This window comes from Carassius gibelio, chromosome A17 (assembly GCF_023724105.1).
Source record: "Carassius gibelio isolate Cgi1373 ecotype wild population from Czech Republic chromosome A17, carGib1.2-hapl.c, whole genome shotgun sequence".
NCBI classification, from domain to species: Eukaryota; Metazoa; Chordata; class Actinopteri; order Cypriniformes; family Cyprinidae; genus Carassius; species Carassius gibelio.
The window spans coordinates 27,206,886-27,227,879 of record NC_068387.1 but is presented as its reverse complement, the minus strand read 5'-3'; the positions used below and the strand labels follow the sequence as shown (position 1 = coordinate 27,227,879).

Here is a 20,994-nt window from a genome sequence, read left to right as displayed (position 1 = left end):
TTTACTGAAGTTCAGTGTTGTACGAACCTAGAGAACAATAAAGAGATGGTGTGGATTTATATTTGAATCTTTAGTGTCTCGTGTTCAGTGATTATTCAGTGTTTGAGCTTCATTACAAACAGAGGAACATCTGCATGAAGAGCAGAAGAGCTGTGGATTCAGATCAGTGTGTGATTTTAAACGTGAATTTATCAGTTGATCTGTTTATTTTATACTTCTATGATCTCCAGTTAACATTAGCATGCAGGTATTAGTTCAGTAGTCCAGGCCTGTTTTGAGCACAGAGGACTGGATCTGCTCACGATGAACCCTGATCTCAGCTCAAGACTCGGTTCTCCTTCTCTCTCCCTCGTGGTGATCAAACCTGGTCTCTTTCTTCTGTTCAACACAAGAGAAGACATTTTGATGAATGTTGGGATCGAAAGAGTTGCGCAGATGGTCCCCACTGCCCTTTTGTGTTCACCAGATGAAAGAAATTCATACAGGTTTGTTTTGATGAGTACCGAATTTTCATTTTTGGGTGAACTGTCTCTTTAATCAGTCTCTTTTTTGGACATTAATTGAAGAGATTTATTACAGATGTGTTGTTTTCTGTCAGATCTGGACTGAATCTAATGCCTGAAATGACGGATGTGTTTAACTTCAGTGAAATCCGTTCAGCTTCCACGTGTCTGATGGATCACTTCCTGTCTCATCTGAGCACTTCCTGTCTCATCATTAGATCCCTTCATCTGCTGCCTTCAGACACATTAAAACAGCACAATAACGCTGCTGACAGATGGCTCCAAATAAAACACTAAATCAAGCCACAAATAAATACAAAAACCTCCAAAACAACACAAAGGTCTATTTATTTTGTTGGAAAACATACATAATTGTATGCTAAATGTCACTAGAATAATTATAATATTAAAGCGGTCATGACTAGGGTTCATTATTATTTTAATATGTTTATTGATGTTCACTTGTAATATTAAAGGGATAGTTCACACAAATATGTAGTAGAACATGGTTTGGAGATTGATTAAATCACACAGTTTAGCTGCAGGATCTTTTAATGCTATAAAAAAACACTAATATGTCAAAAGCTCAATGAAAACTTGAGTTCTGCCGTGAATTAAATACACCTAATTTTTTAGCATTCTTATCAAACTTTAAATAATCAAAGATTATATTTAAAAATCTATATCTATATCTACATGAGAAAGACAGGAAAGTAATAACCAAATATTTTCCCACTTAAGATCACCAATAATCCATAACTTCCTACAAGTCATTTCAGTTTACTGCTAGTTTACTAGTTTTGATGGAAAGCTCATGCCAGTGCTAACAGAAAACTAGCTGTTAAAGGGGTCATGTGATGCGATTTCAGTTGTCCCTTTCTCTTTGGAGTGTAACAAGCTCGTGCAAAGACTAAAGTCTCAGATCCAAAGAGATATTCTTTATAAAGTTAAGACTCGTCCGCTCCCTCCTGAAACACCTGGTTTAGACACGCCCCCACATCTCTACATCACTGTGTGGGAAGATTTGCATAACTCCGCCCAGATGTTCACACAAAGAAAGAATGCGTAACTTTTATTCTCGCTGTAGTATTGTTTATGCCATGGTGTTGTGGTTAAGTTCACACCAGGACAGATGCAGTAAAGCATCACACAGACGAGTGTTTCTCTGACCTCATGACGTGTCTGTGGAGGAAATGCTTTAGATGCGCTCGTTTTAATGAGTCATGGATTAGTTACCCATGATCCTCTGGTTCCTCCCACACGCTCGTCTCGGAGCCGTAAGTGGGTCACGTTTGGTCACCTCAGGTTCGAGCTTCAGACGTTACTGGAGAAAAACTCATTCACACATTATTCTGATCAGTTCTGCTCATCCCTGTTTCTTCTGCATCCTCAGCAGGGCTTTTATAATAAACTAAAACCATAAAAAAATATTTGTTATTTGAAACAATATAGACTTTAATTGAAATAAAATATTTAAAACTTATCAGCTAATGGTCAAGGCAGCATGACATCTGATTAAAACTATAACATCGTCTCGATGAAATGGAAATGAATGTCAAAGAAATTCCCTTGCACATAATTAGCTGTTTTTAACTGGAAATGTTTTTCAAGACACATTTTATCTTCTTCTGAATTGCACTTTAGGATTTGCTCTTCCTGTCGTTCTGATTTAAATGTCTGTGTGTGGTTCTTCAGCTCTCGGTCGTGTTCCTGTCGTTCTGTCGCAGACGCATGCAGTGACCGCTTCAGAGCAATGTGTCGGATCTCTCCAAAGATCCCAGGGCAGACTGTGTCCTCAGTGGGAAAGAGAAGAGAAGCTGACCGTGTGTGTGTGCCTGGATCTGAGCCGTGACCCCGGGCTCCAGAGGTCGTCTGTGACGGATGAACGTGTCATCACGAGGTCGTTGTGTTCTCTGAAGATGAACAGCACAGGCAAATCAGCACTTAATGAAGCGTGACCTCTGACCTCTGACGTCCAGCGATTGTTCAAAGAGGCTAACCGGATCACAGGCCGCTGCCAAACACTTCGTTAGTGAAGAGAAGGGCTTTCTCCCTCCGGCTGGGAAATATTCGCCTCGGCCAAAACATCAAACAGTGTTCACTTCTGAAGAAAGGGTTGCACGGATAATTCAATCATTTCACTGAAGCGGAGCACTGGTTTACAGGCAAGAAAACAGCAGGTTCGTTTCTGTCCTTCTTATGAAGTCACCGGGGAAAACACTTTTTAGTCGACTGAGAGGAACATTTTAGAAATGTAATTTCACACTTTAATTGAAGGCCCTTCTGTAACACATGACAGAGAGAGAGACGCCACATTCTCTGTCTCGGGGAGTAACTCTTCCTTCTGTGAATCTGAACACTAGGAATCTGTGATTTATCTTTTTAATTTCATTTCTACTGGTGAAGAAAGAGAATACATCAGAGAGAAAGAAACCAGTTTCTATTTTTTAGTCTTTCCTTGTTCTATTCTTCAAAGATGTGCACCGAAGAACATTTGGTGAAGACACAGACTCCTGAGAGTGAACACATCTACAGCACATTTTCAGGTGAACTACTTCTTTAAAGTCTAGTGAGTTGTGCAGACATTATAGAAACGCTCATTTATTATCAGTTAAACATTTGGCTGGTCATGTGATCTCCTTGAGATGAGATTCAAAACTTTTTTCCAAAAGCTCAATTTCTATTTCCTTGTATGAGATGCTTTAACGGGAAAAATGATTGAGGTCACTTTCTAAGTTGTAAAGTCCAGTATTTCTAGAAGGGAGGCGATGATCTGCTGTTTTAACGTCACATCAACGTCATCTTTTCATTTAGTTTTCATAAAGCAGGCTTCTGTTAGCAGAGCTCGTCCTCAGATAGATGATGTTTAATAATGTGGAAGCGCTGCTGACGCCAGAGCACGGCTTTAGCGCTCATGCTAATACTCATTAGAGAAGTGCATGATGGGAGTAAAATGCTAAAAGGCTGAAGTGGTTCCCTGGCAGCGCTGGTCACAAACCCTGAATATAAAGCGCTGCGAGATCTTCCAGAGATCTGTACTACACTGATACACCAGTCTGTTCTGCTAATGATGGAGTATTAACAAAACTAATAGAGATTGATGGACAGACGTCATGATCTGTGTGTGTGTGTGTGTGTGTGTGTGTGAGAGAGTGTGTGTGAGAGAGTGTGTGTGTGTGTGTGAGAGAGTATGTGTGTGAGAGAGAGTGTGTGTGTGTGTGTGTGTGTGAGAGAGTGTGTGTGTGAGAGAGAGTGTGTGTGTGTGTGTGAGAGAGTGTGTGTGTGTGTGTGAGAGAGTGTGTGTGTGAGAGAGAGTGTGTGTGTGTGTGTGTGTGTGTGTGTGTGTGTGTGTGTGTGTGTGTGTGTGTGTGAGAGAGTGTGTGTGTGTGTGTGGGTGTGTATGAGAGTGTGTGTGTGTGTGTGTGTGTGTGTGAGAGAGAGAGAGAGAGAGTGTGTGTGTGTGTGTGTGTGTGTGTCTGTCATATCAGGACACAACTCTGTATAATGACATGGGTATGACACAGGTATTACAAGGAGAGGGTGACTTATGAGGACATAACCCATGTCTCCATTTTTCAAAACACTTATAAATCATACAGAATGAGTTTTTTTGAGAAAGTAAAAATGCACAAAGTTTCCTGTGAGGGTTAGGGTTAGGTGTAGGGTTGGTGAAGGGACATAGAATATACAGTTTCTACAGAATAAAAACCATTACACCTATGGGATGAACACACTTTACACAAAAACACACGTGTGAGTGAGTGAGTGAGAGAGAGAGAGAGAGAGAGAGAGAGAGAGAGATAGAGTGTGTGTGTGTGTTATGTGTATGTGTGTGTGTTATGTGTATGTGTGTGTGTGTTATGTGTATGTGTGTGTGTGTGTGTGGCATGTCAAACTCAATCATTCATTCCTCTCAGCTCAGAAACTGTTCTTGCAATATAAAAGAACGAGCAGATCAAAAATCTGTTTAGTTTTGTCTGAAAAACTGTAACCAAGCAACTGGAAAAGACATGTTGTCTTTGATGGAGACTTGCTTTTTATCATGCAGCACACACCACAGTGCAATGATGTTTCTGCTCTGACACGTCCAGGTATTAAAGTCACATTCACACAAAAATGAAACTTCTGACATCATTCACACAAAAGAAGATATTTTGAAGAATGTTGGTTTTCAGACAGCAGCTGGACCCCAGTGACTTCAATATTAAGGGGGAAAATACTATGGAAGTCAATGGCTACCGGCAAACATCATCTTTTGAGTCCAACAGAAGAAAGAAGCTCATGAAGGACAGTAACCGATGAAAAGATTCATTCTGATGTGAAGATGACTCTTTCCTCATGATCAGATACATGTCCAGTCAAACACACATCCTTCACTAGTGTTCAGATGAAATGTTTTATTACGAAATGGATTTGATAAAAATGAATAATTTACATGTATTCGTCTTGTATTTTATACATCAGAGTCGATCTTCTGGTCGTGAACCTTTTAAAAATCGACCTTCACAAAAAATACAGAGACCGTTTACGCACAGCAAGATTCTCGGACACGAGGACGAGCACTAAACACGCACGAGCACAGACTCAGTCCTGGACACTCCCCTGACCCCTGACCCCCGAGCACTAGAGCAGCTCGGACTGGGTGCGAATTACGCCTCATTCTGTGTGTTTTACATTCATGTTTCTGATGTAAATTTAAATGTATTCATTTTTACTTCATACTACGTCACTACGCAATATAAAAAGTTACATTGCAACATTTAAAAATCGAAAACGGTGTTTGAAGGAAGAAATATGTCGCGCGCTTATTTGAGTGTTTGTTGTGAATCCTGTATTCAGCTCAACATCATGAAGTTATCGAGGGTAAACTTTATCACTCATCTGGACTCTGCGCGTGCACTCTGTCCACGCAATGAACGCGCGTCCCTGAATGAGTGCGTGTGCCCGGGCGATGTCCGAAAACACTCCAGAAATGCGTCTTCACATTACGCGTGGGCTTCTTTCTGTCCGACCCCCCACACACGTCCATCAGGGGGGTCGAGCCTTGTTCACGGAGCTGGAAGCCGCTGTAGTTCGCACCCTGGTCTCTGGTCGCTTTTACACGCGGATCACGGCGTCGCGCAGCCGCGTGCGGTACTGATCCAGCCAGTGTCGGAGCTCGGAGATCCGGTAACCCTCCGGTCCCCTGCCGCCCTGATACACCACCTTCCCGTCCTGGACGATGTAGAGTCTGTCGAAATACGCTCCGTACGCGCTGTTGGTCGAGTTCTCCATGCTGTCGGCGACTATCGCGACGCCCGGAGCCTCGCGTGCCATCAGCCGCGCCGCGCTCAGCCGCTCCTCCAGACTCCGGTGCTTGCGGATCTGATACGGGGCGTCGGAACTGACCCATCCGTCGGACGGGTGCGCCTCCTCGATGTAGATCACCAGCGCGTCGGTGACGTCCGCGTACCGGAGCACGAGCCGCTGGAACGCCTTGAGACGCGTCATGAACGGAGGTCAGCTGCAGCTGCCGAAATTGAGCACCAGCGGCCTGTGAGCGCGCGCGAAGTCCAGCACGCGTCTGCGCGTCGCGTCGGCGAGCGGAACCACTGCACTGTTGGGCGCGTCGTGTCCGAGGCGCGCGGACTTCAGCCAGTCCAGCTTGTGTCCGTGGAACACCGCTTTGAGCGACTCCCAGCTGAACATGCGGCTGTTGTCGGAGATGCACAGCGGAGGGTCTTCCTCCTCCTCCTCCTCCTCATCTTCACTCCTCACACGGAACAAAACTCTCCTCCTCACGCACAGAAAATCCAGACACCACAGCATGAAGGCGGCGACGAGGAAGCGCGGCAGGATCACCAGACAGGCGAGCGCGTTTCTCAGCGCCTTCACCGTGTTCATGATCAATCTCAGAAGAGTTTGTGATGTTCAGCTGCTCAACTTCCCTTTTATGTGATGAATGAGTGTCAGTCAGTCACTCCGCCTCCAAACACACGCTGAAGAGAGAGCCGCTCCGCTCGTGTTCTGCTCACACTGCGTCGAGGACCGGGACGCGAATGCGTTTTAATATCAGTGCGTCTCCTGTTAACATCAAAACTGTTGAAGTTGTCCTCGGTCTCCCTCATGACCTGCAGCAGCGCACGGAATCACGGATGTGTGTCTGAGTCGGTGGATCAGCTGAAGACAGCAGGCGGCGCTCGCCTCGGTTACCCGGATCACTGCGCGCGCCACAGATTCAGTCAGGAACTATTTAAGAGTTCTAGAAACTGAAGTGAAAAAGATTCAGTCAGTTATCAAGTTTTCTACAGCATTCAAAAAAACTGCATCACTGCCGTCACAAAGCTGTCTAATACTCTCAGCAGTGATGAATGAAACAGTTTAGTTGAAGATGGCACAGAAGCGTTTCTGAAGTGGCATGCAGGGGTCTTTAAACAGATGGATTCATGCTGCTCAGAGGTGCCATAAATGCATTTACACCTTTACACAGTACTGATACTGGGTCAGAGCCGGCATTATTTACTCCAGCTTTTATGCTGCATTATGTCTTTACACAGAATTTTGCCTTAACTCAGCGTAAAGCAGCCAACTGTACTCAAGATGATTTATCAGTCAATTACTGAAATACATGATTAGCCAAACCTAAAAATGATCTAACCATAAGTGTTTTCCATTTATTTAAACCCTTCAACAGAATCACAAGTCATTCATGATTCAGTAAATCAACATTTATGAACAAATCGCTTGAATGAATGAATCTTTTATTTCATTCTTTAAATCAATCAGTGTTCTTGTTCTGTGGAAATGGAAGTGTTCTGCGTTTCTTATTTGAATATACAGCTATAGTGTTTACGGTAGTTATTATTTCATATAAATGCTCGAGGAAAGAATCTTAAAACAGCCATTGCTTCACGTGACAGCCACACTTTACTGTATCACCTTTGACCCTAAACATGTCAGGTTCTGCACACTGTATCATATTGTGCTGTAAATATGTTAAGTTCTTAAGTGCAGAATGCATTCATTGTTCAAACAACATTTAGCCAGACACAAATAGCACCGCATTAGTAAAGACAGAGTAAGGAGTGTGTGTTTGATGTGAATCTGCAGAGGAGCACGTCTGAGACACATGCCAGCGTCAGCACTGCCTTATCATTCACTCCTCAACTCTATATTTACGGAAACAGACTGAGGCGAGCGTCTGAACTGTGCATGTGGACGCGACTCGAGAAGCAGCTTTAGTAATTCAGTCATATGGAGTTCTGTTTTCTTGAGTGTAATATCCTTCCAGAATCAACTACTGTAACCTCAAACATCTTCAACCAAGACCAAGACAAACCGAGCATTCAGATGATGATGAAACTCACTCTTTCAGAAGAAATGAACTGGTCCTTTGGTTTATAATTCTTAATGCAAACAGCTTAGTTCATATGAAGAAGATTCAGGCTGTGGAGGTATGAGAGATTCTTTGTGAAAGTCTGCTCTCACTGTGGCATCGTTCAGGATCGAGTGCATCAGTAATCAGAGGAACAGGAGTGTGTGTCTAGATGTGAACTGGATGATCATGTTTCTGTGGAAGCAGCTTCTTCAGTGATCTTCTGACAGACATGAGTTCCTTCTGCTGAACGTGTGTTGCTCAACGCTGCATCAGTGCAAAACGAGAGCTACGTCATCTTCATCTTTGTGGTGAAGTCTCTGTTCCAGCATTATTCATCTGAGGATCGTCCTCTGAGCAGCAGCTCTCGTCGTGTGTTTGGGGATCTTCAGTACTGACTGATTCCGTCTCCGGGCCTCCATCTCTCTGTTGTGCTGGTTGGCACCTTCTCTAAACTGAGCTGAATCTTGGCAGCGGCCCTGGGTTGATCTGAGGACAGTGAGAAGATCCGCAGGCTTACTGAGGAGGTGGCTGGTGTCCAGCGCTGATGAAACACGATGAAGGCTGTGACTGATGACTGTCATCGCAGCGAGCGAGGCTCATTCATCCTCAGAGGAGTCTCTCATACTGTATTTAATAAACAGACTGATTCCCAGCATGCCTCAGTCAGCTCCGGCTCGACTCACACGAACCAGCCGCTGTTTCTCAGCAACCCATCATCTGATAATCCCACAGTCTCCAGGCTCTTTCATCCACATGCATTTCTCTCTCTGCTCGTACAAAGATGCACACGTAACTGTAATATATCATTCTCGTATGTGACTTCATAAAGTATGTGACTAAATAAAGGTGTCTTGACATTATGGGATGGCAATGCAGTGCCCTTTCACATAAAAACAGAAATGAAATAAAGTCTTCTCTGCATTCCTCTTCTTGATTGCATTGTGACTGTTGTTTGAAGTTTTTTGGATAAAGTGTCTGCTAAATGCATAAATGTAAATGCAAAACATGTAAAACAGAATTATGGATCATAATAATTCAAATAAATCCGTGAAGAGTGTAAATGTGCCACACTAGTACAAAAACCACTGCAGCATGCAGATGAAATACATGATGCAAAAACAGAAAGTTGTAAATATGAATGTTAATGTGAACTGTTGACGTACAAAGACACCGTTGGGTAATTTATAGATTATATGAGGCACTAGTGATTACATCCGTCTTCTGTTGGAGAGCTTTGCATGGTTTTACAAGCTCCGAGAGCTGGAACCTCTCATTTCAGTCTCCTCAGCTTTTAGTGTTTTTCCTGAAATGAAAGACTGCTTCTAACACTCGTTCTGGAGATCTGCACTGTGACTATCTACAGTCTTACCTCATGAGAACATTTCAGAAGAGCGAATCACTTAAAGTACATATTTAATGTCATAAACCGATATGAATAAACAGACTTCTGAGAGTGTGTAACACTAGGACATACTAGTTTGGAATCAGTCTATTCTAAATAGCCAGATATTCATCTTTCAGAATGGTTTCTATAAAGCGTATTCTCCTGCTAAGAACAATGCTTTCTTTTTCCTCGTGACTGATATTTTATAACGTTCTCCAGAAACATTGTGGGGCCCGATGTACAGAAGCTGAAAGTCTGTAAGAGGATTTCCAGCACTAAACAATCAAAGCCTTTAATTTCCTGCGGAAACTTTTGAATAATCTTGCATTAACGGCTGGAGAAACACTCGGTCTCGGTCACACTCCTAGTTACAGGCTTGCATCATAATCAGACTTTGACTAAAGCGTCTAGACAGAGAAACACTGTAAGCACTGTTAGTGACTCCAGCGTTAGATGGACGTGTGTGCGTTACCATAATTAACACATTTTTAACACATAATTCATGAATCATTGATTTTGCCATGACTACGTAACTAATACATTTCCCACAATACATCTAAGTGACAAAATATGAAAAATGGAACCAACACTGAAAAAAACCAATAAGGCCTCATCTGTCATCATCAGTTAATTAATAACATAAACTAACAATTAATACATTTATATTACAGCATTTATTAACCTTTGTTAATGGTCACATTTGTGTTAGTTGCATTAACTATTAACAGATACAGCTTTTGATCTTAAACATGTGGTAATAAATGTTGAGATTAACATTAGCTGAGATTAATAAATGCTGTTCAGAGTCAGTTCATGTTAACCAAAATATATATTTGTAAAGTTGTAAATAAGGGTTACTGGAGCATGTTTTAAAAAGAAAAACATATTTCATTCTTTCTACTTTTTAATGTCTATATTTAATGTTTAGTTCAGTCTTGCCATTTCTTTGAAATGATTCGTGGCATACACTAGCACTTTCTAAGCGAACATTTCCAAGTAAATCCCAAACATGAGTGTGTTTGAGTTTGGAATGCAGATATAACACCACTGCAATCTGCTTCCAGCCGCAGGATATTAATACAAGCGACGTGAAGCTGGAGTCAGTAACAGATGCCTCACTTTCTCCTCACATTCATGCTCTTATCAAGCCTTCACCAGTGCCGCTGCTTTCATGTCCACACTGTAACTGACTCACTTCTCCAGATTAAATATGAATCTGTGCGTGATGGGTAAAAGTGTTTGCATAATAATATGACATGTATTTCTCCTGAGATCGTCATCATCATCTTCAGCTAAGGTTATGTGCTCATCCTTAAATGCAACATCTCAGATATACTCAATATTTAAGATATACTGTAATTATTTAGACAGGTTTTCCCTAAACACACACACTGCCAAACATCTGACAGATTCCAGGAGGTCAAAGGCTAACATGTGAGCTATGAAGTGCACTCACTGGTCAGCATCATGAGTGACACAGTCCCCATCAGAAAGACTTCACATGCAGATCTCTGATGACTGATGACTTCAGAGCTGCTTTCTGCTCAAACTCATGTTTGCTTTCTTTTCTCCGTGTGCTACAAGAATGTGTTCTGTCTCTGCTGTGGAATATTCTGATCAACTAATATCCATGTATGTATCTGTATTTCTGTGTTGATGCGAACACCGGTCAGAGGAACATGCTGCAGGTAAAGTGTGTTTCATCACATGTCCGTTGCCATGGGAGACAAAGTCCCACCTGTCTCTCCAGCAAATCAGCAGCTTTATCATGTGCTCCTTATGCAATCGATCCATGTGTGTGAGTATGTGTTTTGAGTAAGTGTGAGTGTGTGTGAGTGTGTGTGTGTGTGTGTGTGTGTGTGTGTGTGTGTGTGTGTGAGAGTGTGAGAGTGTGCGTGCATGTGTGTGTGTGAGTGAGTGTGAGTGTGCATGTGCGTGCATGTGTGTGTGTGTGTGTCTATCACTACCATGTCTCTCTGGTCAGGGTTATCTGCAGTGAGACACAGACGGAGGAGCACATGTGCAGAGCTCTGAGGTCGAACGAGGACAAACTAAACCTCCCTTCATCTGTGTGTAAGAGACAAATCATATGTGTTTCTACAGCTCTTTTCACACACACACACACACACACACACACACACACACACACACACACTTGCATTTGTGGTCTATGAGGACTCTCCACAGGTGTAATGGTTTTTATACTGTGCAAACTGTATTTTCTATCTCCTTACACCTAAACCTACCTCTCACAGGAAACATTCTGCATTTTTACAATCTCAAAAAACTAATTCTGTATGATTTATAGATCCTCACAGTGACACACGTCCCAGTTGTTAAGTTGGCAGCAACAAATTAAAGGTTATGGGCAATTTGAAAATTTACAAACGCGAATCTTTCATGATTCGTGATCCCGCTCAGAACTCCCGAACTGATTCAAATGATTCGTGATCCCCAAACTGACTCAAATGATTCGCGAACCTGCTACGAACTCCCGAACTGATTCAAATGATTCGTGATCCCCAAACTGACTCAAATGATTCGCGAACCTGCTACGAACTCCCGAACTGATTCAAATGATTCGCGAACCCGCTTTGAACTCCCGAACTGACTCAAATGATTCGCAAACCTTCTACGAACTTCTGAACTGATTCCAATGATTCGCGAACCCGCTCCGAACTCCCGAACTGATTCAAATGATTCGCGATCCCCAAACTGACTCAAATGATTCGCGATCCCGCTCCGAACTCTCAAACTGACTCAAATGATTCGCGATCCCCAAACTGACTCAAATGATTCGCGATCCCGCTCCGAACTCCCAAACTGACTCAAATGATTCGCGATCCCCATAACTGACTCAAATGATTCGCGATCCCGTTACGAACTCCCGAACTGATTCAAATGATTCACGATCCCCAAACTGACTCAAATGATTCACGATCCCCATAACTGACTCAAATGATTCGCGATCCCACTCCGAACTCCCAAACTGACTCAAATGATTCGCGATCCCCATAACTGACTCAAATGATTCGCGATCCCGCTCCGAACTCCCAAACTGACTCAAATGATTCACGATCCCCAAACTGACTCAAATGATTCACGATCCCCATAACTGACTCAAATGATTCGCGATCCCACTCCGAACTCCCAAACTGACTCAAATGATTCACGATCCCCAAACTGACTCAAATGATTCACGATCCCCATAACTGACTCAAATGATTCGCGATCCCGCTCCGAACTCCCAAACTGACTCAAATGATTCGCGATCCCCATAACTGACTCAAATGATTCGCGATCCCGCTACGAACTCCCGAACTGATTCAAATGATTCATGATCCCCATAACTGACTCAAATGATTCGCGAACCCGCTCCGAACTCCCGAACTGATTCAAATGATTCGCGATCCCCAAACTGACTCAAATGATTCGCGATCCCGCTCCGAACTCTCAAACTGACTCAAATGATTTGCGATCCCCAAACTGACTCAAATGATTCGCGATCCCGCTCCGAACTCCCAAACTGACTCAAATGATTCGCGATCCCCATAACTGACTCAAATGATTCGCGATCCCGTTACGAACTCCCGAACTGATTCAAATGATTCACGATCCCCAATATGACTCAAATGATTCACGATCCCCATAACTGACTCAAATGATTCGCGATCCCACTCCGAACTCCCAAACTGACTCAAATGATTCGCGATCCCGCTCCGAACTCCCAAACTGACTCAAATGATTCACGATCCCCAAACTGACTCAAATGATTCACGATCCCCATAACTGACTCAAATGATTCGCGATCCCACTCCGAACTCCCAAACTGACTCAAATGATTCGCGATCCCCAAACTGACTCAAATGATTCACGATCCCCATAACTGACTCAAATGATTCGCGATCCCGCTCCGAACTCCCAAACTGACTCAAATGATTCGCGATCCCCATAACTGACTCAAATGATTCGCGATCCCGCTACGAACTCCCGAACTGATTCAAATGATTCATGATCCCCATAACTGACTCAAATGATTCGCGATCCCGCTCCAAACTCCCAAACTGACTCAAATGATTCGCGATCCCCATAACTGACTCAAATGATTCGCGATCCCGCTACGAACTCCCGAACTGATTCAAATGATTCATGATCCCCATAACTGACTCAAATGATTCGCGATCCCGCTCCAAACTCCCAAACTGACTCAAATGATTCGCGATCCCCATAACTGACTCAAATGATTCGCGATCCCGCTACGAACTCCCGAACTGATTCAAATGATTCACGATCCCCATAACTGACTCAAACGATCGCGGAATCGCGGAAATGGAGCTTGCTGTATAAAGAAGAACGTCACGGAATTCGGCCATTTCTGAATGAATAAATCAAAATCAAATCTCGATATGGACTAGTGTCTGCAATATTAAAGGTGTTCAGTTCCGTCGCTCCCTAAACGTAGAGTACACAGTCTGCTTAGAGCACCAACTCCCAGAGGGGACATCATACTGTCTGAAAAAAAAATCCTCCATTCTCCTATCCGCGCTCGCACCTCGTGTTTGCGGCTGAATGTTCATAATTGATGGATGAACATCTATGCCTGGGTAGAGTACGCCTAACCCTGATTTTACCAAGTGTTCCTGGGACAACATCGTTGTTGACCCTAGAACAACATTGTGATTAACCAATCAGATTTGAAGAACCAGTTTATAGATTTTGTGAAGTTTATGCTTAAAATCAGTGTTTGGTGCTTGTACATCAGTGTCATTAATCTATCATTTCCTCTGATTTTAGGGATTACTCATGGTTAAGGTTAGGTTTAGGTGTAGGGATATGGTTAAGAATATATTTTTGGAGTAAAATGTTGTTCCAGGGTCAACAAAATATGTTGACCTAGGAACACATCGGACTTGGCAAAATCAGGACGTGCGTAGAGTACATCAGCAATCCAGGGAAGAGAAAGGAAAACTAAAAGTAAAAAAAAAAAAAAAACGGGCATAAAGTTATTCATGCATAAAGGCTTTACGCTGGAAGTTGGACGAGTCTCAAATTTAGGGACCGTCTCTAAAGTTACATGCGATATTGTTATACACTTTTCTAACGTCAGTAGCATTTGAGGAGAATGACTTATAGTCACAAAAACAACTTTAAATGTTCATGTAGGTGTCAGCTATAAAGCACAATTAAATTAAATGCTTAATATTTATTAAAATAACCTGTAAATCATATGTAAATTATGCTACTCTTTCACATGGGCTCAAACGCTAATTTGAAGCTCAAGAGCATTTGAGGAGAAAGACTTGCAGTCATAAAACAATTGTAATGTGTTCATTTAGGTGTCAGCTACAATACACACTTTATACATTTTAAATATAAGTATAAATCATTTAGGTAAAAACGAGGCCCGTTTATCACTTTCAGGCACATTCCTGTGAAAGTTTTTTTTTCAGGTTCCCTTACGACAATTACCCACGGTTTTAACAATAACACCACAAATCATTGTTCTTGTAGCCATGGTAACTGCAAATTAACCATGGTTTTGTTACTTCAAATAATAATTTACAAAGAAGTATTAATATACTGTATGCATTAGTGAGTGTGTGGTGCTTATGGGGTATGGTCACTTATTCCTTATATGAACTGTTTCAAATGCAAGACATTGATTGCATGAGATTAAGTTTGTAAATGATAGTCTGTGTCCTTTTGTAGTGTGCACATATATTTATCATCAAACTGTGATAACTATGACTAAATTCAGTACATATACATCTGCCATATGTTGTCACCCCTCAAAAATTCCTGCCCCCTTCTCACCACCCCATTAATTAATATTTTTCTAGATCCGCCCCTGGTCATGTCTATCAGATTAGAGCTGGATGATAATATAGTTCTATTCTGCAGCGTTATAAACGTGTATTTCAGAGACCTCTGTTGTGTGTGTATTGAGTGTAGGTGCAGACCGAGCCGATCCAGAGCTTGAGCTGCTCTGATCCGACAGATGAAGATCATCAGACTCAATCTGCTCTCAGTAATGTGATTCTCCACAGGACTCTCTCCATCTGCTCACCATCATCTCTGACGCTCCTCTGATCGCGTTACAAACACAGACCAAAAGGATGTGAAATATTAGCCCACAACACAGATCTCTGTCATGTTCAGCTCCTGTTCTACAAACACATCTGGATGAACACAAGTCCAGTAGAGCTTTAATCTGATGTGAGGAACAACTGTGTGTTTACAGAGAGCTATAAGAACAACAGATTAGAAGCAGAACAGAAACTGATTTCAGTGTGAACGGCCTGTTCCTGAATACAGCTGGAGGCTTCAGGTTTTCATAATCAGGTTTTCACTGAAATCAAACCCTGAGGGTCACATTAAAATCACACATCTGAGACCGAATCAGCATCTAAACTCAGATCATGAGGACCTTTAGGATCAAACCTTCAACCTTTCACTCACCAGCCCTAAACCACTAACCCTCCCCATGACAGAAACAAATCCTTAAAGGAGTTTTTGATCCAAAAATGCAAACCTCGGGCCAGATTTTAATTTTTGGCTGAACTTCTAAACTCCATCCTGATCTGCTAGAACTGGATCAGATGAGTCGCGTCACGTGGAAACTCTTCATGTAGATGTTTCGTAAACAGCCGGCAGCAAATGCACAAACTGAGGCGTTTAGCTGTGGTTTCGTAAAAAAAAAAAAAATGATGAGATGATGCCATAAATGCTTCTCTAGGTTCATCAGAGGCACATCAGAGACAGAGTCAAAACATAAAAGATTTTAATGTGACGAACGCAAACGCTCTCCAGTAATTCTCCTTAGATGACAATAGAAGAGATAATGAATACATCTGCAGGTCTTTCTCTCATTCACCCACTAATAACAGAGATGTGAGACGGGCTTACTGATAGCTTTAGAGGTTCTTCAGAAACAAACCTCAGCCCTGGACAACCAGAGACGAGAAACAATCACTTTGAGTTATAAACACCTTCATCACGCAGGAAACAGGAATGATTACTGCATCAAACTTACTTTACTGTAGTGACTCTAACAGCTCTGATTGTGATGCATTCACCTCTTTACTGTAAATCACGTCCAACACTGCTTGTAAACATGGCTTCTTTCTTGCTTAGTCAGATCTTTCTGATCTGTGCACATATAAATCATCATCAGCTAATATCTCAGACCCTAAATAACTCAGAAGTGATTAATAAAACATCACGGTTAAGGAATTTAAGTGTGGTTTACACTGTAAAAAATCACTTCATTATCATTATATACAGAAGAAATCCTCCCAATAATGTATGAGAGGTTATGTGAGAGCATTACATTATCTGCACGTGTCAAAGATGTTTTACTGATGATGTGATGCACTCAGGAGTGGAATGATGCATCTTATAACACGCAGCTAAATGATTATTTTCTCCTCCACGTTTTTGATGATGCTACTGTAAACAGTGTGTTTTTATGTAAGCAGAACATGAACAAAAGACACATTCAGAATCGTGTCGCTGGGGTTTGATTCCTGGAAATTCTCTGAAGCCCGAGACACAAGTGTAGTTTTCTGCTCAGGGGTCAATGGGTTCACAGCTATTTTCAGCTTCTCCTCTGATCCTCCTACACTTCATCAGGACATCGCCCTGAAGCCGCATACACTGACTCCAGCTCATCACTCGAATGACACACGACACATCATTACACGCTCATCAGACGCTCGTGCTGATCTCTCACCTGCTCGCGGTGTGACGGATGACGCGCGCGCTCCCGCCGCCTGCTGGTGAACCGACGCGTCACGTGACGCAGGACACGATTGAAAGAGGTACCCGAAGAAATCTTATGATGTAACAAACGTTTTTATTAGATTCTGAAATAATTAACGTACAAAGGTGAGCACGTGAAGACCCGGAGAAAGTGAAACATGTCCCTTAACGTCATTCCGAGTATAACCGGCAGATGGCGACAGAGACCGTCACCTGTCCCTCTGCAGATTACCGATTCAGACACTAAACATGATCCACACATCGAGATTTACAACAATACAGGATCAGTATCAGCTATTGTGAATGGCATTGTTAAATATCTGTCATTGGGCTAAGAAAAAAAAACAAGACATTTTACATTTGCACAAAATTGATTTAAGAATGTTCTGATATTTGTACTATATTTGTGTTTTGTTTTTGTTTTTCGCAGTGAATGCAACATTTAATTCCATGCGATTATGAATGTAAGAGTTTTTAAGGCCCACAGAAACCCTGTATAAAAAAAACACTAAATAAAATGCACAACCATACTGCCAAGACAGCATCAATTCAGAAGAAACATGAACAGACTACGTTGTTCATGGAGATGAAAACAATGGTTTATTTAGTGCTACATTAATCATTTGTTCGCATGTAAATATATGCATGAAAAGTAAAGATTACAAAATGCTCAGGTGATGAAAACATGACGATAATGGCCAGCTCGTGAGTCGTAACACGCCGTGGTGAACCCTTCATCCATTCACCTCCATTAAACCAGGTTATGTGTGATAACTAGAGATAAGTGAGAACCATTCACTTCACCAGTCTTCTGAACGAGAGAGAGCCGTGAGTGTTGCTCGTTTAATATATGCATGTAATCCAGCAATAAAACCATGAAATCCTACAGCTGTTTTCCACACGAGAGACTAAAGCACCAAACCTCTCGTCTGGGTCTCGTCCAGACGCACGCGTCAGCTTCATATAGACGTGTAAAGCCTGCTGTAGTTGCTCATCCTGATGTTCTCCGGCAGGATGATGTTGAGTGAACGCTGCTCGAGGTCAGATGCTCTCAGGAGCTGATCTCTCTGCTGTCGCACCAGCTGGCTGTATTTAGTGTTGGCCATCCACGTCTCACAGCGGGAGAAGAAGACGATACCCGACGTGACCAGGATCACCAGACAGGTGAGGAGACCCAGGACAGAGAAGCAGATGATCTGGCTGCGGGTGACCAGTGGACCGGACGGCTGGAGTGGCTCTCGCTCGGACGGACGCAGCAGCTTGTGGAAAGTGTGAGCTGCTGCGGTGTGGTAACCCGGACCTAGCGCTCTCGCTCGGGGCTTGGGCTTGAGCTGGCTGACGTGGAGCTCACAGGACGGGCCGGTGAATCTGGGCGGGCAGACGCAGCGGATCCGGCCGAGTGTGTCGTTAGAGCAGGTGCCTCCGTTCATACAGCGATCGCTGGAACACACAGAGAGACTGACGTCACAAACCGGCCCGGAGAAGAGCGGCGGACAGACGCAGGTGTAGGTCGGGTCACGCTGGACGCATCTGCCACCGTTCACACACGGATTGGGCTCGCAGACATCAAGCTCCTTCTCACAGACAGAGCCAGTGAATCCAGGTGCACAGAGACAAGAGGAACGGCTGTCAAAGCCACTCGTGTTCACACAGCTTCCTCCGTTCTGACAGCGAGAGCTGCGGATGAGAGGAAACACGTCACTTTCACCAACACACACACTTTCTGTCACTTCATGCAACTAAAGTCAAACTGAAATGACGTGAATAATGACTTCTGTAGAGCTGCTCCACAGCTGAATTTGAGTTTGAGTCATATTTGATGACGTTTGCATCACTGATTCTGGTAGTTTCCTGTTTGTTACTGAGAAGCTGCTGTGAAACACTCTGTGTTGTATAAAATGTTATAGAAATTAAGGTGATGACCTTTTGTTTGGATGCCAAACTTTACGTAACATTTTCATTTGTTCATGTGAGTAGAGCTGACGTCATACAGTCATTAGAATACACTTCCAGATCAGTTAGTTGTGAAAACAGCTTCTGCATCATTTAAACACAAACACAACTTGGTTTGATATTTTGCATCCAATGCAGTGAAGTTCAGACATGTTTAAGTGTAAAGTAAAGATGCTGTCTATTCATTTGTCTCATCTGATCAGAGGTGTACATGCCTGATAAACTGATCTAGCATCAGTGAAATAAAGATGAGTAATTCATGGCAGCATTGGATGATCTCACGTCCACAGCAGCTTCATGTGACTGATATTTTCTAGTTTTTCAATCCATAGATATGTAACAGAGGTAATGGTCTGTCGTGCCATCTCAGTGTTACCCGTTCTCTGAACACGCTCCTGTCTTCAGCTGGCAGTTTTCTCCGGTGTATCCAGGAGAACAGAGACAGACGTGTCCTCCTCGTCCGGTCTGCACACAGGTAGAGTTTCCCGAGCAGAGCTTTGATGAACACCGGTGAACCTCTGAGAGAAAACAACAGATGCACACAGTTACTGTCACAGCACAGCTCCAGCGTTCACACACATGTTCTGTTTCAAAGAGTTCTGGCCCTGCATCATCTCTGCTGATACTCTTTAATAAAGTCATGTAGGACACTGGACCTCGATCGCAGCGAGCTCCTGTCCATCCGCGCTCACAGACACACTGCCCGGGCTCTTCACACACTCCGTGAACACAGTCAGGTGAAGGAACACACTGATCACACACCGCACCGCGCCAACCTGCTCTGCACCTGTAACACACACACACCTGCTTTACAACACACATCCAAACTAATGTCACTGACCTTTAACTGCTGCTAAAGAACATCCATAAAACATGCAAGAGTCTCTGGAGACTTCTACTGATAGATTAAAATCTCTTACACACTGACAGCATTCAATTGTTCAATTGTTACTAAAAAGATTAATGACATCTAACACACACAAACACTCACCCTCACACACACACACACACACACACACCTGCATTCTCCAGACTGCTCACAGAAGCCGTGGTGTTGATGACATCCAGCTCCACATTCTGGACCTAAACACACACACATTACCGATGAATAAACAGTCATGTGTCCGGAGTCTGTCATATATCACATCTCACACTTCAACACGTGAAGTTGACCGACAGCAGTAGAAACGCAACAGATACTGATGATGCTCGTCACTACAGCAGTGAAGTAAGAATTATACAGTGTAAATATTAATATCGATATTTCACCTTGAGCAGAAACAGACGCGCAGAAGAGCAGCAGAAATGAGAATCCGAGCCGGAGAAATACATTCATCCTCCCGCAGCTCGATCCTCGATCCTCCGCTGATAATCACCTTCACATGATCACACAACCTGACCGCTGCGCGCGCGACCCGGACATCACTAAACTAAACTAGTCCTCCAGACTAGAACTCAGACTGAAAACAACTCATCTGAGAAAGTCTGCGACGGTCAAAGCGAGTTTCATCCGACTAAACCTCCGCGAGCTGCTGCTGCTTCAGTCTGACACACGAAACTAAACTCCACCCATCAACACCATAACCTACCCACACAGAAACGTCACTGAACTAAACTCCACCCATCAACACCATCACCTACCCACACAGAAACGTCACTGAACTAAACTCCACCCATCAACACCATCACCTACCCACACAGAAACATCACTGAACTAAACTCCACCCATCAACACCATCACCTACCCACACAGAAACGTCACTGAACTAAACTCCACCCATCAACACCATCACCTACCCACACAGAAACGTCACTGAACTAAACTCCACCCATCAACACCATCACCTACCCACACAGAAACATCACTGAACTAAACTCCACCCATCAACACCATCACCTACCCACACAGAAACGTCACTGAACTAAACTCCACCCATCAACACCATCACCTACACACACAGAAACATCACTGAACTAAACTCCACCCATCAACACCATCACCTACCCACACAGAAACATGACTGAACTAAACTCCA

General features: G+C 43.1%; 1 protein-coding gene and 1 pseudogene across 2 annotated transcripts; both read right to left on the bottom strand.

The window, feature by feature from the left end:
- Window positions 1-4,637: 4,637 nt before the first annotated feature.
- Window positions 4,638-6,691, bottom strand: LOC127933183 (thyroxine 5-deiodinase-like; annotated as a pseudogene).
- A 10,888-nt stretch (window positions 6,692-17,579) lies between these two features.
- LOC127933176 (protein delta homolog 1) lies at window positions 17,580-20,570 on the bottom strand. Of its 2 annotated transcripts, XM_052529967.1 has the most exons (5): window positions 20,228-20,569; window positions 19,978-20,041; window positions 19,615-19,745; window positions 19,335-19,476; window positions 17,580-18,682 (listed from the first exon to the last, which is right to left on the bottom strand). In XM_052529967.1, exons 1-5 carry the CDS (start codon window positions 20,292-20,294, stop codon window positions 17,965-17,967), a joined length of 1,122 nt encoding a protein of 373 aa, XP_052385927.1. In that variant the 5' UTR covers window positions 20,295-20,569; the 3' UTR covers window positions 17,580-17,964. The 2 variants fall into 2 exon arrangements, with proteins under 2 accessions (XP_052385927.1, XP_052385926.1); XM_052529966.1 differs by having other exon boundaries at window positions 19,335-19,745; window positions 20,228-20,570.
- Between the last annotated feature and the right edge of the window lie 424 nt (window positions 20,571-20,994).

Excerpts from the sequence above, each read along its gene's own strand:
- LOC127933176 (XM_052529966.1), bottom strand. The coding sequence starts at position 20,294 with ATGAATGTATTTCTCCGGCTCGGATTCTCATTTCTGCTGCTCTTCTGC. Across the intron at positions 20,042-20,227 it reads CGCGTCTGTTTCTGCTCAAG|GTCCAGAATGTGGAGCTGGA; the intron begins GTGAAATATCGA and ends GTGTGTGTTTAG. Across the intron at positions 18,683-19,334 it reads GGAGCGTGTTCAGAGAACGG|CTCTCGCTGTCAGAACGGAG; the intron begins GTAACACTGAGA and ends TCTCATCCGCAG.